This window comes from Bos javanicus, chromosome 20 (assembly GCF_032452875.1).
Source record: "Bos javanicus breed banteng chromosome 20, ARS-OSU_banteng_1.0, whole genome shotgun sequence".
NCBI classification, from domain to species: domain Eukaryota; kingdom Metazoa; phylum Chordata; class Mammalia; order Artiodactyla; family Bovidae; genus Bos; species Bos javanicus.
Genome location: NC_083887.1, coordinates 7,727,012 through 7,739,796, shown reverse-complemented (window position 1 = coordinate 7,739,796; position 12,785 = coordinate 7,727,012). Strand labels below are relative to the sequence as shown.

The following is a 12,785-nucleotide window of genomic DNA, read 5'->3' as shown; positions in this document are numbered from 1 at the left end:
TTGTCTCTTGCCATCTTTGTCCTCATTTGATCTCCTATTCTAGTAGTTCCTAAGGAGCATTGTATAGAATACCAACCTTGGAAAATGCTCTGAAGAATAAGAATTCTTTGTCCAAATAAGTAGAGATGCTGCACATGAAACCCCTCTGTTGGAAATTGTGTGTCAGTTGCTCAGCTGTGTCCGACTCTTTGCGACTTTGCAAATCAAGAATACATTTAATGTTTTGTAGGTTCTAGTAAGTCTTGTAGTCAAGAAACCTGTGTTTCTTCTTTAACCCAGGAGTTCTCTGACGTGATCATGGGAGAATTCCCTTTTTCTTCATTTTCAACATCTTATGAAAATGATCTGTGGAAGGTGCTTTGGGAATGTTACTCTTCATCTCTCCTGATTCTGCCCTTTCTCAAGCTTATTATGTCCTCTCTTTTGTCCATCATGTGGATTCTGTCCATATCTTAGTATATAATTCTCACACCGAGAAGGGGATTGGAAGGCATTTTTAAAACTGTACTCATGGTCATCTTGAATGCTGAGCTCACACAGCCCACTGTACTTTTTAATGTTGTTTGGGAGGCTGTTACCTGCCTAGATTGTATGGGGCTATAAAATACAGCCATTGCAACACTACTGACCACTATGTGAATCCATTTGCTTCTATTATTTTGCCGTTTTAAAAAGCCCTGTGTAATTGTCTCAAATTTTACGCGACTGGTCTTTTACATTGTTGCCTTCTTACCACAAATTATCTTGCACATTCTCTTTAACAAGGAAATAGGGAGTTGGGCTTGGAACCTGAATGCCAGACACCAAGGGAGAGGGAGGAATTGTCTCCTTCAGGGCCGGGGTGGCAGTTTCAGCCAGCTCAGAGGGGCTTCCCGCTCGCTGTCTCGTGCGGAAGGCGGAGGGGCCGGGGGTCCACATGCAAGAGCCGATCTAGGCAGCAGGCAGGCACCCTGCACACCCACTGACTTACTGCTCAGTGAGCCTCTGATGAGTGCTCCACTCTGCCAGGCACTGTGCTCCTTACTGGTCAGGAAGCAGTCCCCAAAAGGACCAAGAGGAAGAAAAACCCTTCATCTCAAGGAGTGTGCTTGCTCTGACTTCCTCTCGCGTCTCTGTGGAGGGACAGGCACTGCTCGAGGTGCTGGGTGTGCTGCTGGGAGCTGAGCTAAGTTTGCACACTCGCAGAGCACACCTCCCCGTGGCCCTGGAGAGGGACACTTTTGGGAGTCAGGAGTCACATTGGGGCCACAAGGAGGTGGTAGCAGAGAGGGGTCACGTAACTTGTGTGAGGTGACAGCTTGCTCGGGCAGTCAGGACTCAGGTGGGTACGGTCTTACCCACCATGCTGTAGATACCCGCCACCCTTCTGTCACAGAACATTTGTATGCTTAGACTTTGGACTGCTGCTCTGGAGTCCTCTCCAGCTTTTGTACGATGGAAAAGTGCAAAACTGGAGTCCTTGCCTAGAAGTGAGCTGTTTTCCACATGACTGACCTGTCTGCTATGATGAGAGGTTGTGACCCACATGCAGAGACATGTCTTGATGACACACCAGCAACAAGCAGCCTCTGCTCAAAACCTCAGCTCTGCCATGAGCTGACTGCTCAACAGGATGCAAGGGACTCCGCTGTGTTTCCTTTTGTGGAAAATGGAGTGGGAATGTCATTTCATACTTCCTTCAAAATAAGGTTTAAATGAGAAAATACAGGTGGGGCACCTTGACCAGTATCTAACCAAGGATGCTTAGCCAATGCTATCTCGAGATGAGTGTGAGTTATAGCGTGCGGCTGGACTTGGTGGTGATCATGTGTGTCGCGATATCAGGGCATAGCTCTTCATGTCGCAGTGACCGGGTGAGCAGATCTTTCGCTTGAGCGTTCTTTAGACGGGGGTGCAGCTCTTCTCTGTGTGCTCTGAGTGATGCGGGAAGAGGGTGTTGTGTGGTGGGTTCTCCTTTTTTCTAAAAAGGTTTTATTAAAGTATAGTTGATTTATAATGTGTTTGTTTCAGGTGGACAGTCAAGTGAATTAGTTATACATGTACAAGAGGTTTTACTAAAGTATAGTTGATTTACAATGTTGTGTTTGTTTCAGGCAGACAGTCAAGTGAATCAGTTACACATGTACATACAACCACTCTATCATGGAGTCTTTCGCATACAGGCCATTACAGAGCATTGAGTAGAGTACTGCGCTATACAGTATGTTCTTACTAGTTATCTGTTTTATATCCAGTAGTATGTTTATGTAAATCCCAGTCTTCCAGTTTATCCCTCCCCTTCTTCCCCCTGGTACCCATAAGTCTGTTTTATCTGTAACTGTATTTCCGTTTTGTAGATAGATTCATTTGTACCAACTTTTTTCTTTTGTATTTCACACAGGAGCCAAATCATTTGATCGATTCTCCTTATTTGAACCTCTCCTGTGAAATATTATTGGGAAAACCAAGAGTTGTTTTATCCATGCAGACTTTCCTTTCCAAGATTTTTTCGTTTTAAATACTGTGGCTTTGTGTATCTTTTTGGAACTGTTGAATATGGTTCCAGTGTCTTGTCAAGATGCAGATCCTTTATCTAGGATGGCTGGGGCCTGAGGCGTTGGGGATTTAGGATAGCCCTTGCAAAGGCTGTTCTGCAGGGGTGATTACTCATCTGGGAACACAGCTCTTATTTTAACCCCATTGTGAAATGTCCATCCAAGGGCTTGGTCAGCGTTGTTTACCTTGAAGTCAGGTACTTGGGCATTTGCAAGACAATTACCAATCACACCCAGAGAATGTACTTCGTAACCCCAGGAAGTCATCTGTGTTTCTTTCATTTGACAGGGAGTTCAGCCTTCTCTCTGTTTCTTTTAGTATCTGACTTTGCCAGTCCACTTTCTCCCACCTGTCCCCAGAAAAGAATCAGTTTCATCATTAGAAGTCCAAGGGTTAAAATAAGATACCAAGCTGATATAATGTCCATTTTGTGTATTATTACAATCAGATCAGATCAGTCACTCAGTCGTGTCTGACTCTTTGCAACCCTATGAATCGCAGCACGCCAGGCCTGCCTGTCCATCACTAACTCCCAGAGTTCACCCAGACTCACGTCAATTGAGTCAGTGATGCCATCCAGCCATCTCATCCTCTGTCATCCCCTTCTCCTCTTGCCCCCAATCCCTCCCAGCATCAGAGTCTTTTCCAATGAGTCAACTCTTCACATGAGGTGGCCAAAGGACTGGAGTTTCAGCTTTAGCATCATTCCTTCCAAAGAAATCCCAGGGCTGATCTCCTTCAGAATGGACTGGTTGGATCTCCTTGCAGTCCAAGGGACTCTCAAGAGTCTTCTCCAACACCACAGTTCAAAAGCATCAATTCTTCGGCACTCAGCCTTCTTTACAGTCCAACTCTCACATCCATACATGACCACAGGAAAAACCATAGCCGTCACTAGACGGACCTTTGTTGGCAAAGTAATGTCTCTGCTTTTGAATATGCTATCTAGGTTGGTCATAACTTTCCTTCCAAGGAGTAAGCGTCTTTTAATTTCATGGCTGCAGTCACCATCTGCAGTGATTTTGGAGCCTAGAAAAATAAAGTCTGACACTGTTTCCACTGTTCCCCATCTATTTCCCATGAAGTGATAGGACCAGATGCCATAATCTTCGTTTTCTGAATGTTGAGCTTTAAGCCAACTTTTTCACTCTCCACTTTCACTTTCACCAAGAGGCTTTTTAGTTCCTCTTCACTTTCTGCCATAAGGGTGGTGTCATCTGCATATCTGAGGTTATTGATATTTCTCCTGGCAATCTTGATTCCAGCTTGTATTAGCATTTTCTCGGGCTTCCCTTGTGGCTCAGCTGGTAAAGAATCTGCCTGGAATGCAGGAGACCTGGGTTTGATCCCTGGGTTGGGAAGATCCCCTGGAGAAGGAAATGGCAACCCACTCCAGTATTCTTGCCTGGAAAATCCCATGGATGGAGGAGCCTGGTAGGCTACAGTCCATAGGGTTGCAAAGAGTCAGACACGACTGAGAGACTTCACTTTCACTTTCAGTATTTTCTCAGACACATAAAAATTCTCCATCTTACCTCTCCCAGTTCATCATAGAATTAAAGAATCCTAATTTGAGCTGGAAAGAATCTTGGATTTCTCAGAACTCATCTGAGTACAGCCAATTTTGCCTCATTCTGCTCTAGCTAGGTCAGATTAGCAGGAGTCGGGGAAGGACAAGCATTTACTAAGCATATTAACTGAGGAGTCTGATATGGTTGAAATAAGCTCAAGTTGAAGGTATAATTAAGGAGTTTTTATTTATTTTTTCTGAATTGAAATATAATCCAAGTGTGAAATCTTAGGGACATGACAGTATTCCTAAGAGAAAATTGAATCCTGTTTATGTTGTTGAAAGATGACTTTGCCTCATTTTATTCAAGCAGTTGAGTAAATCAAGAAAATTATGTCCTAACCTCAATTTGAAATACAATGACTTAGAGCTTCCGCTTAGTTGATAGTTGCAACCAAATTTGGGGGCTGAGGATACCTTTTTTTTTTTTTTTTTTTAACCTCATGACTTAATTTTTGACTGATTGAGATTTTATGGGGCTGGGGGTGGGAGAGAGTACACACTGGAGATGTAAATATATATATATATAAAATAAAAAATATTAAACATAGAGCTGTCATATGACCCAGTGATGACACTCCTAGATATATGCTCAAGAGAAATGAAAACATAGATCTACTTAAACTTGTACACAAATGTTCAAAGTGGCATTATTGATAACTGCCAAAAAAGTGGAAACAATCCAAAAAGTCCCTCAGCTGAGAAATGGAGACACAAAAATGTGATCTATCTATACAATGGAGATAGATGATATTTGGTGGTAAAAGGGATGAGGTCCTGACGCATTGTGGCCTGAATGGACCTTGACAACATGCTTGGTGAAAGAAGCCAGTTACAAAAGACCATCTATTGTACGATTCCATTATGTGAAATATCCAAAATGACATCCATTAAGACAGAAAGTAGTTAGTGGTTACTGAGGGCTCGGGCGGAAGTGGTGGTGGTTGGGGAGAAATGAGTAGCGAGAGTTAATGGATATGGTGTTTCTTGTTGGGGTGATGAAAATGTTCTAAAACTGGTCGTGGTGAGGATTGCACAACTCTGAGTATGTTAAAAATCATTGAATTGTATACTTTAAATGGATGAGTAGTATGGTATTGAATTATACCTTAAAGCTGTTACATATACACACACACACACACATATATATACACACACACACACGCACACATATATACACACACAAATACAAATATACAGTTACAAATATATATGTGTATGTGTGAAGAGACTATACTAAGCCATTAGTGGTGGTTTTAGAGATTGTTTTTCTTAGTCCCTTTCAAGTTTTCTTAATTACTTTTGTGGCTCAAAAAAGTGTTATGAATCATTTAAATTAAAAAACCCAGTATGTATTTTTTTTTAAAAAAAGGTGTTTTAATTTCTTTCTGAAAGAATGCAGAGTAGAAAGAGAAAAATTATATCATAAAAGATGATGTTTCAGAGTTGTTTGAGGTCTTCTCTCCTGACGCCCTCTCCCTGACTGCTTGTCCTGGGCCACAGTGGGAACCTGGTTGAGGTTGAGCTTGGTGCACTGGCAGGACTGTTGGAGCGCATGGACCAACAGGGCTCATGCTGACATTGCTGTGGATAAGTCTCTCATTGTTTCTTCTAGTCTACATTTATACTGGGAAGGCCAAATGATAGTTCTTGCTAGTATTCTTAATAAGAAAAAAAAGTTATAATTCCTTCAGTGAAAAAGGTATAATGGAGATACTGAAACAAAAGATCAGAGTTATGATTACCTCTGAACTGAGAGTGGTAGACGTCACAGATATTTTCAAATTTTTTCCTGTTGCCATTGTAATTCTCTAGTAGTTGTGAATCAGACATGCACACATGGATAAAACATTAAGGTGATTCATGGAAGTGAAGTTATTAGTGAAACTCCAGTGTGTAACTGGAGAGGAAAGGGTGGCTTGGGGCTTGCGGAGCTGGAGGAGTTGGGGGAAGCCAGGGGAAAGGCATTATCTGTCTCATCAACCTGGCAGTTCAGAAGTTGTGACGAAATAATGCTTGTATTGAAAGTGTTTGGATTAGTAATTTTAAAAAGTGACCAACTTTCCCTTGTCCCTAATGATCTACTCTATCTCATCAGTTACTTTGGGCCATTGGATCCTAATCAAGGAAAGAAGCATTTGTTCAGCACCTGTAGTATGGAAGGCACCCTGCTTGGTCCTGGAGATGCAAGTGATGGACTTAAATTGATTGGACCCAACCTTCCCAGTGCCTGTAGTCTTTTGGGAGAAGAGGATTCATTCCAAGACTGTGAACTACCCTGTGAGACCTTTTTTGGGCATTGGTGGGGCAGGAGAGCAAGCTGAGAGCATGACTCTTTTTTTCCTTTGTGCTTTTGGTGCCGCCCTTCTTGTCTAACCCAGCTGGGGACTTGATTGTAGAGAGTTGAGCCTGAGGTAGGAGGGAAGCTGCAGTAGTTGTCTGGCTGCCTCTGATCCAGGTTCTTTTTGCTTCTTCCTGGGGTAGGGGTCAGCCGGCACAGCAAATTGTAGTTGAAGAATACTGAGCAGCCCGTATTTTTGATGTAGCTTTCTCATTGCTTAAGTCTAACCTCTGTGGTCCCATTTCTCAAAAGGAGACAGTATGGTTTGTGCACAGAATTGAGATCTGTTAGGCTAATCTGTTTCTTAATAAGACATTGATATTAATCTTACAGCTACTCCATCCTGTGTTGAAAACCCTGTTTGCTGGTGCAGTGTCCCTGGTGAACATGAATATTAGAGATTACTTCTTGTTCTATTATAGTTTGGCAATAAAGAACATGTTTATGATGTTTGGTAAGTCTGATTTAGGAGGGGGTGATCTTTACTTCTGGGTGGGCCTTGAAGGCAAGATTCAGTAAGTAAGTGAACTCGCTCAGTCATATCCGACTCTTTGCGACCCCATGGACTGTAGCCTACCAGACTCCTCTGTCCATGGGATTTTCCAGGCAATCGTACTAGAGTGGATTGCCATTTCCTTCTCCAGGGGATCTTCCCAACCCAGGGATTGAACCTGGGTCTCTCTCATTGTAAACAGACGCTTTACTGTCTGAGCCACCAGGGTTAATAGGCCTTTAAAACAGAATAGCTTGGGTTTACTGATACCATTATCCGCTGAAGGTTGCTATAGCAATGAGTAGTTTGATTGCACTCTGCAATTGGTGGTGCAATGGCTGAGTGTAAAAGGATCCTAGGCATTTAGCAGAAACTCTGCTGGAGCAATTAAACTCCAGTGGAAGGAGTGCCAAATTCTTTAAAACCTCTAAGATGTAGTTCTGTATCATTCTAAATTAATTAAAGATACATTATTGTCACAAGTATTTTTAATGATTTTGAGATAAAGGCTTTATAGCTTTGAAAGTTCTTAAAATGATAAAGTACACATTCTATGAAGACATCTGTTTTAACATAGTTTGCACTATTTGCTTGAATATTGAACAGAATTGGTTTAGACTGGAAGGAAAATGTAGGCTGGCTGTATATGAAGATTAGCCTTTTGAGAGGGGCAGGGAGATGGAATCCAAACACCCCACAGGGGTGGACTCTGAACAGATTACCGGGTGAACACACCCTTTGTTGCTGCAGGTGGATTACCTGACAGAGATTTCTTCATCAGCAACCCTGAAAAAAATGTGTATTCTTCTTCTGAATCAGCGCTATGGGTGCAGAATTCTTTTGAGATGCAGAATTCGTATCATTTAAGAGTATGTGGTCTAAAATGGCTCTAAAGTAATATCCAGTGATGGGCAATAAAAATGTCTGTGGCTCTCTTGCTGTCAGTGCAGATGTGTCTGTTGAAACTTTAGTTCTAGTTTCTCTCCTTTTTTTTTTTTTTCTATTTTTAACATGTTGGTGGGTCACTGAATTTTTAGAGTTTGACTATATATATTTCACAACAGAAGACTTGCTGTGCTCTCATATGGTAAACACTATAGTAGGAGCTTCACATCAGTTTTCTGCATCTGTGCAGTAGGACGGAAACTTTCTCCTAACACAGTGTTTTGGACTTTGGTGCTTAAACAGCAGGCTTTTGAAGGGTGAAGTTGTCTTATTTTGACATTTCCATCAGCGGCCCTGTTGTTCTGCAGATGGTACTCTGCTGCCACCTGGAGGCCTTACTTGGGATGTGCATGTAAAGGTGGGCTGGGATGCTGGACACCAAAAGCTGGACGACAAAAGGCTGGGCATCAGTTACTGTCTTGTCCTTACTCCCTGTTGAGGTCAGTGGTCATGACTACATGAAATTGAAGCTATTGTCCTTTTCATTTTTCATCACAGAGGCTAATATACAGTATGAGTTCAAGAGCAATATATTCTGTGTGTGTGTGTGTGTGTGCTGGTCGCTCAGTTGTGTCCGACTCTTTGTAATCCCATAGACTGTAGCCCACCAGGCTCTTCTATCCATGGGGATTCTCCAGTCAAGAATACTGAAGTGGGTTTCCATGCCCTCCTTCAGGGCATCTTCCCAACCCAGGGATCAAACCCAGGTCTCCTGCATTGCAGGTGGATTCTTTACCATCTGAGCCACCAAGGAAGCCCAAGAATACTGGTGTAGGTAGCCTATCCCTTCTCCAGGGAATCTTCCTGATACAGGAATCAAACCAGGGTCTCCTGCATTGCAGGCAAATTCTTTACCAGCTGAACTTCCAGGGAAGCCCCAATATACGCTGAAAAGTGAAAGTGAAAGTTGCTCAGTTGTGTCCGACTCTTTGTGACCCCATGGACTATACAGTCCATGAAATTCTCCAGGCCAGAATACTGGAGTTGGTAGCCTTTCTCTTCTCCAGGGGATCTTCTCAACCCAGGAATCGAACCCAGGTCTCCTGCATTGCAGGCAGCTTCTTTACCAGCTGAGATACTGGGGAAACCCCAATATACTGTGGTGGAGCACAAATATCTTTTGAACTTGCTTAATGTAAAGCAGGTTCAAAGTTATTGTTATGCAGATTTAAAAAAACACATAATGACTTTGTGTTTGTTGACTTCTCTGCTCCATCCTAATGAAGACCTTAGACTTTTTCTAAGCAGAAATGTGGAAAGAGAGAACCAGCCTTGTTGCTAGGCAGGAAGAAGAGCCTGAATGAATCTACTCGGAGGTGTGAGACCTCTGTGCCTAACAGTAACAGGAGTGGCAGTAGAGGAGGGAATGCCTAGTTAATGCACCTGCCGGGAAAACTAGGGGCTCCCCAGAACTGGCATCCTGCAGAGCCCGGGGGGCAGAGAAGCAGAGGAGGGCCTGGGCCCAAGGTGTTATTATGCGAACACAAATCCTGGTTGAAGATCTCCATCCCACCGCCCTTGTTAGCAGTGCCGTCTCTTCTGTTCTCAGGCCCAAACCTGCTCTCGGTGCTTGCTTTGCTTCAACCACAGTGGCTCTTGTTTACGGGCAACTGAGTATTTGGGAAGAGAACCAATCAGTCAAGACAGAGAAAAATACACCTTAAGTGGGCCTTCCTGTTCATCCCGGAACATCATGAGCACTGATGCTTCTGGGAAACCCTTTATGCAGAGCGTGGGCCCCCCGGGTGCCTGGGGCTGGTGAGGTGGAGCCAGGCACTGTCTGAGGTCCCAGCCCAAGGGCTGGGCTGATGTTTAAGGCTGTTCTTGACTCTAAACCATGGGCAAGGAAAGGCTGAACCTCGTCTAGAACGAGCTAGGCTCTTTTGAAACGTGAAGTCAGTGGTACTGGAGCAAAGAGAAGTGCGGGGTTTCCTCAGGTGGGTACGAGTCACATCCTTAGAACGGGTGCTGTATGGAGAAGCTTCGGTCAGCACGCGGCCTTCCTTCTGGGTTGGGGGGTTTGTTTGTTTAATGGTCATCGTCTTCCTCAGGATTTCCTGTGAGAGCTCCTGGGCTGGCTTGTTTACATCTTGGTCCCCACCAAGATAATAGCAGAGCGTGGGCTGTCAGTCATATGCCGCTCTGCGGAGTGTTTTAAGAGCCAAATCTAGAACCGAGTTCCACACAGACAGCTCTGAGCAAATCATTTATATTTGTCATCTAGTTTCTCTTCCCTCCGCCTTTTTTCTTCTTCTTCCCTTTTTTTTTTTTAAATTTAAAGCATGTTCCTATCAGTGGATTCTGATGAGAATTATTCTTTTTGCAGAGATTAAGAATTCGGGGTGCAGCAGATCACCACCCGGGAAGGAGGGTGTAAAGGTAATGGTTCTCTGCCTGTTTTCCTCTTTGTTCTTCTCTCTGAAGTTGAAGTGGAAGTAAAGATCTGGTGCTAATACACACAGGAAAAACCCAAAGCAAGAAAAACTCAGGGATATGTCCCGAGACATGTTGCGAATAACTTGAATTATTACCTCTATCGAATTTTTGATCTCTACCCTTGATGACTACACCTGGTGGTCTTTCTGGGTTGTATATGTGTCTTGTCTATGCAAGATACTTGAATACATTTTCTAAAACTTTGTACCTGAAGATGGTATCTATAGATGTTTCCCAACAATGCGTCTTCAGAAATGAACCTGGGAGATATTCCCTGAATATAATATAGTCTATGGATGGCTTTTAGGCATGCTTCAGCTTGGTACAGATCCTTTGCTTACTTCTGGCTCTTAATACTAAGTACTTGTTAGTATTTAATACTAACTTAGTACAAATACTAAGACTTGTTTTTTCTGTTTACATATGGTGACATGTATAACATGTCTTTCCTAATGTTTTCTTAGCTTGCTTTTTCATTTACAAAAATAAACATTAGTGTTAGCAAGTAAGTAACTTGTAAAAAACCGACCTGACTTCATCTTTTTCAGCGTGTGAAAAGCCCGGTGGTTCCACTGAATGAACATGAGGACCAGGAGAGGCTAGATTTGGGTATGTTCCAACATATGGCTTCCTCTGGCATTCATGTAGGGGTATCACAAACACAGGTATGCAGGGGACAAGAAGAAAATCTATTTAGAAATAAAATATTCCTTCCTGGGAGCCGCGTCTGTTTCTTGAAATGCATTTGAGTCTCCATTTACAATCTAAAAAACAAATCAAAACGAAGGAATCCAAGCTTTTCCTGGACGGTTTTACTCTGAGCACGTGCTGGCTTGGAGCTGGTCGTATGTTACCCTGTTATCCCTATGAGCCAGGCACTACTAGCTTCTGTGTGTAGGTGATATGACCAGGGCCACTGTGGAAAGTAAATGGAGGACTCGAGACTCATAGCTTCATCCATCGGGCCTCAGAATTCCCACGTTTACCTCTGTCCCCCTTTGATACCTGGTGAGGACCCCTTGGAACTGAGTCTGTGGGATCTTTCCCCCGGCCTCAGAAAAAGACCAGATGCTGACCCTGGGGCATGGATCGGACGTGGGTGTCATTTCAAAGGAAGCAGACATTCTCTTGGCAAGAGGAAGGTATTTCTTCCTGTGGCCCTGGGAATTCCCATCCGCTCACAGGCATCATAACTCAGCACTCTGCGAGGGATATCTCCCCACATCTCTTCCTCGAGCCTTTGCTGATTGTTCAGGGCTCATCAGGGCTCCATTCTTACCTTTTGAGTCAGAGCCTGATGAAGCTGTTGGGGGTTTGAGGATATGCACAGGCGGGGCCGTCAGCTGATGCCTCATTTGGGCACCTGAGAAGTGGGAAGCAGAGGATCGAGAAGTTTCTCAGTCAATTTCTTTAGGCTCAGGCTGCTCGGACGCCTGGAGAGTGCTGGGGCAGAGCAGCCTTGGGAGCTGCAGCGGGGTGGGGATCGGGGAAAGCAGGACACCTCCCTGGGTGAGAACCGAGGTGGGTGGGTGTGCCGAGTGGAGGGTGCAGGGGGCTCCCCGGGCAGTGTTTTCTCGCCTGGCAGGCACAGAGCAGAGCAATTAGGAAATCAGGGGAATAAAGCAGGGCAAGGGGGAAGCACCCCGTGTGCCACTTGGCTGTGCCACAGGCAGAGGTGGTTTCTGGATCTCCTTGTGTGAGGTGCCACTGAAATTTGGATAGAAACTAGACCATCCCCGGTGCTGTGCACTCTTTACTGTTTACGCTATGTAAGGTGTGCGTGTGCTAAGCTGTTTCCGTCATATCTGACTCTTTGTCACCCTGTGGATGGTAGCCCGCCTGGCTCCTCTGTTCATGGGGTTTCTCTCGGCAAGAATACTGGAGTGAGTTGCCATGCCCTCCTCCAGGGCATCTTCCCAACCCAGGGATCGAACCCGTGTCTCTTGTGTCTACTGCATTGGCATGCGGGTTCTTTACCCCTAGTGCCGCCTGGGAAGCTACGTAAGGTAAGAGGATAAGAGGAGTACTTTACTTCCAGAAGAGAGGGAGAGGAAGGAGAAGGGAAAACAGGCATGTCCACCTAGATGACTGTCGTGGGCCACCGAAGCCCAGGGTCCGGCCGCTGCTCATGCGTGCAGGATGTCTCCTCTCCAGATTGCATCATGCTTCCAGGAATGTTCGCTTTGAAGAATGTTTACCAAGACAAATTGCTGGTGGGGGGAGGAATGTTGGCTGGTAAAAGGATTGAGTAGCAGGATTATTTTAATTTTAGGCTCTAAACATTCACTCTCTTCTCAAATGGGTATCCGTACTGGGTAAGAAGATGCATGTTACGGAAACTAGTAACCTGATCGAATGGAAGTTTTTGTCAGTAGCATCATTGTGTCTGAGGAGGGGTGTGATGACGAGTTTGAGAGAGATGAGCCTGTATGCCTTTAATCTCGGTCATTTACGAGGAGGTCTGT

The 12,785-nt window shown here is 44.3% G+C and overlaps 1 protein-coding gene across 13 annotated transcripts in view; it reads left to right on the top strand.

Moving 5' to 3' along the window:
• The window catches only part of ARHGEF28 (Rho guanine nucleotide exchange factor 28), a 339,510-nt gene that overhangs the window by 170,916 nt on the left and 155,809 nt on the right, over positions 1-12,785 (top strand). For 11 of the 13 annotated variants that reach the window (XR_009731718.1, XM_061393271.1, XM_061393269.1 and 8 more), the window contains 2 exons: positions 10,211-10,263; positions 10,869-10,929. The exons of the other annotated variants lie outside the window; for them this stretch is intronic. Coding sequence is in view for 10 of the 11 variants with exons in the window: in XM_061393271.1 (XP_061249255.1) it covers positions 10,211-10,263; positions 10,869-10,929 (114 nt within the window). In the remaining variant the exon portion in view is untranslated. The remainder of the gene's footprint in view (positions 1-10,210; positions 10,264-10,868; positions 10,930-12,785) is intronic. 13 annotated transcript variants of the gene reach the window in all.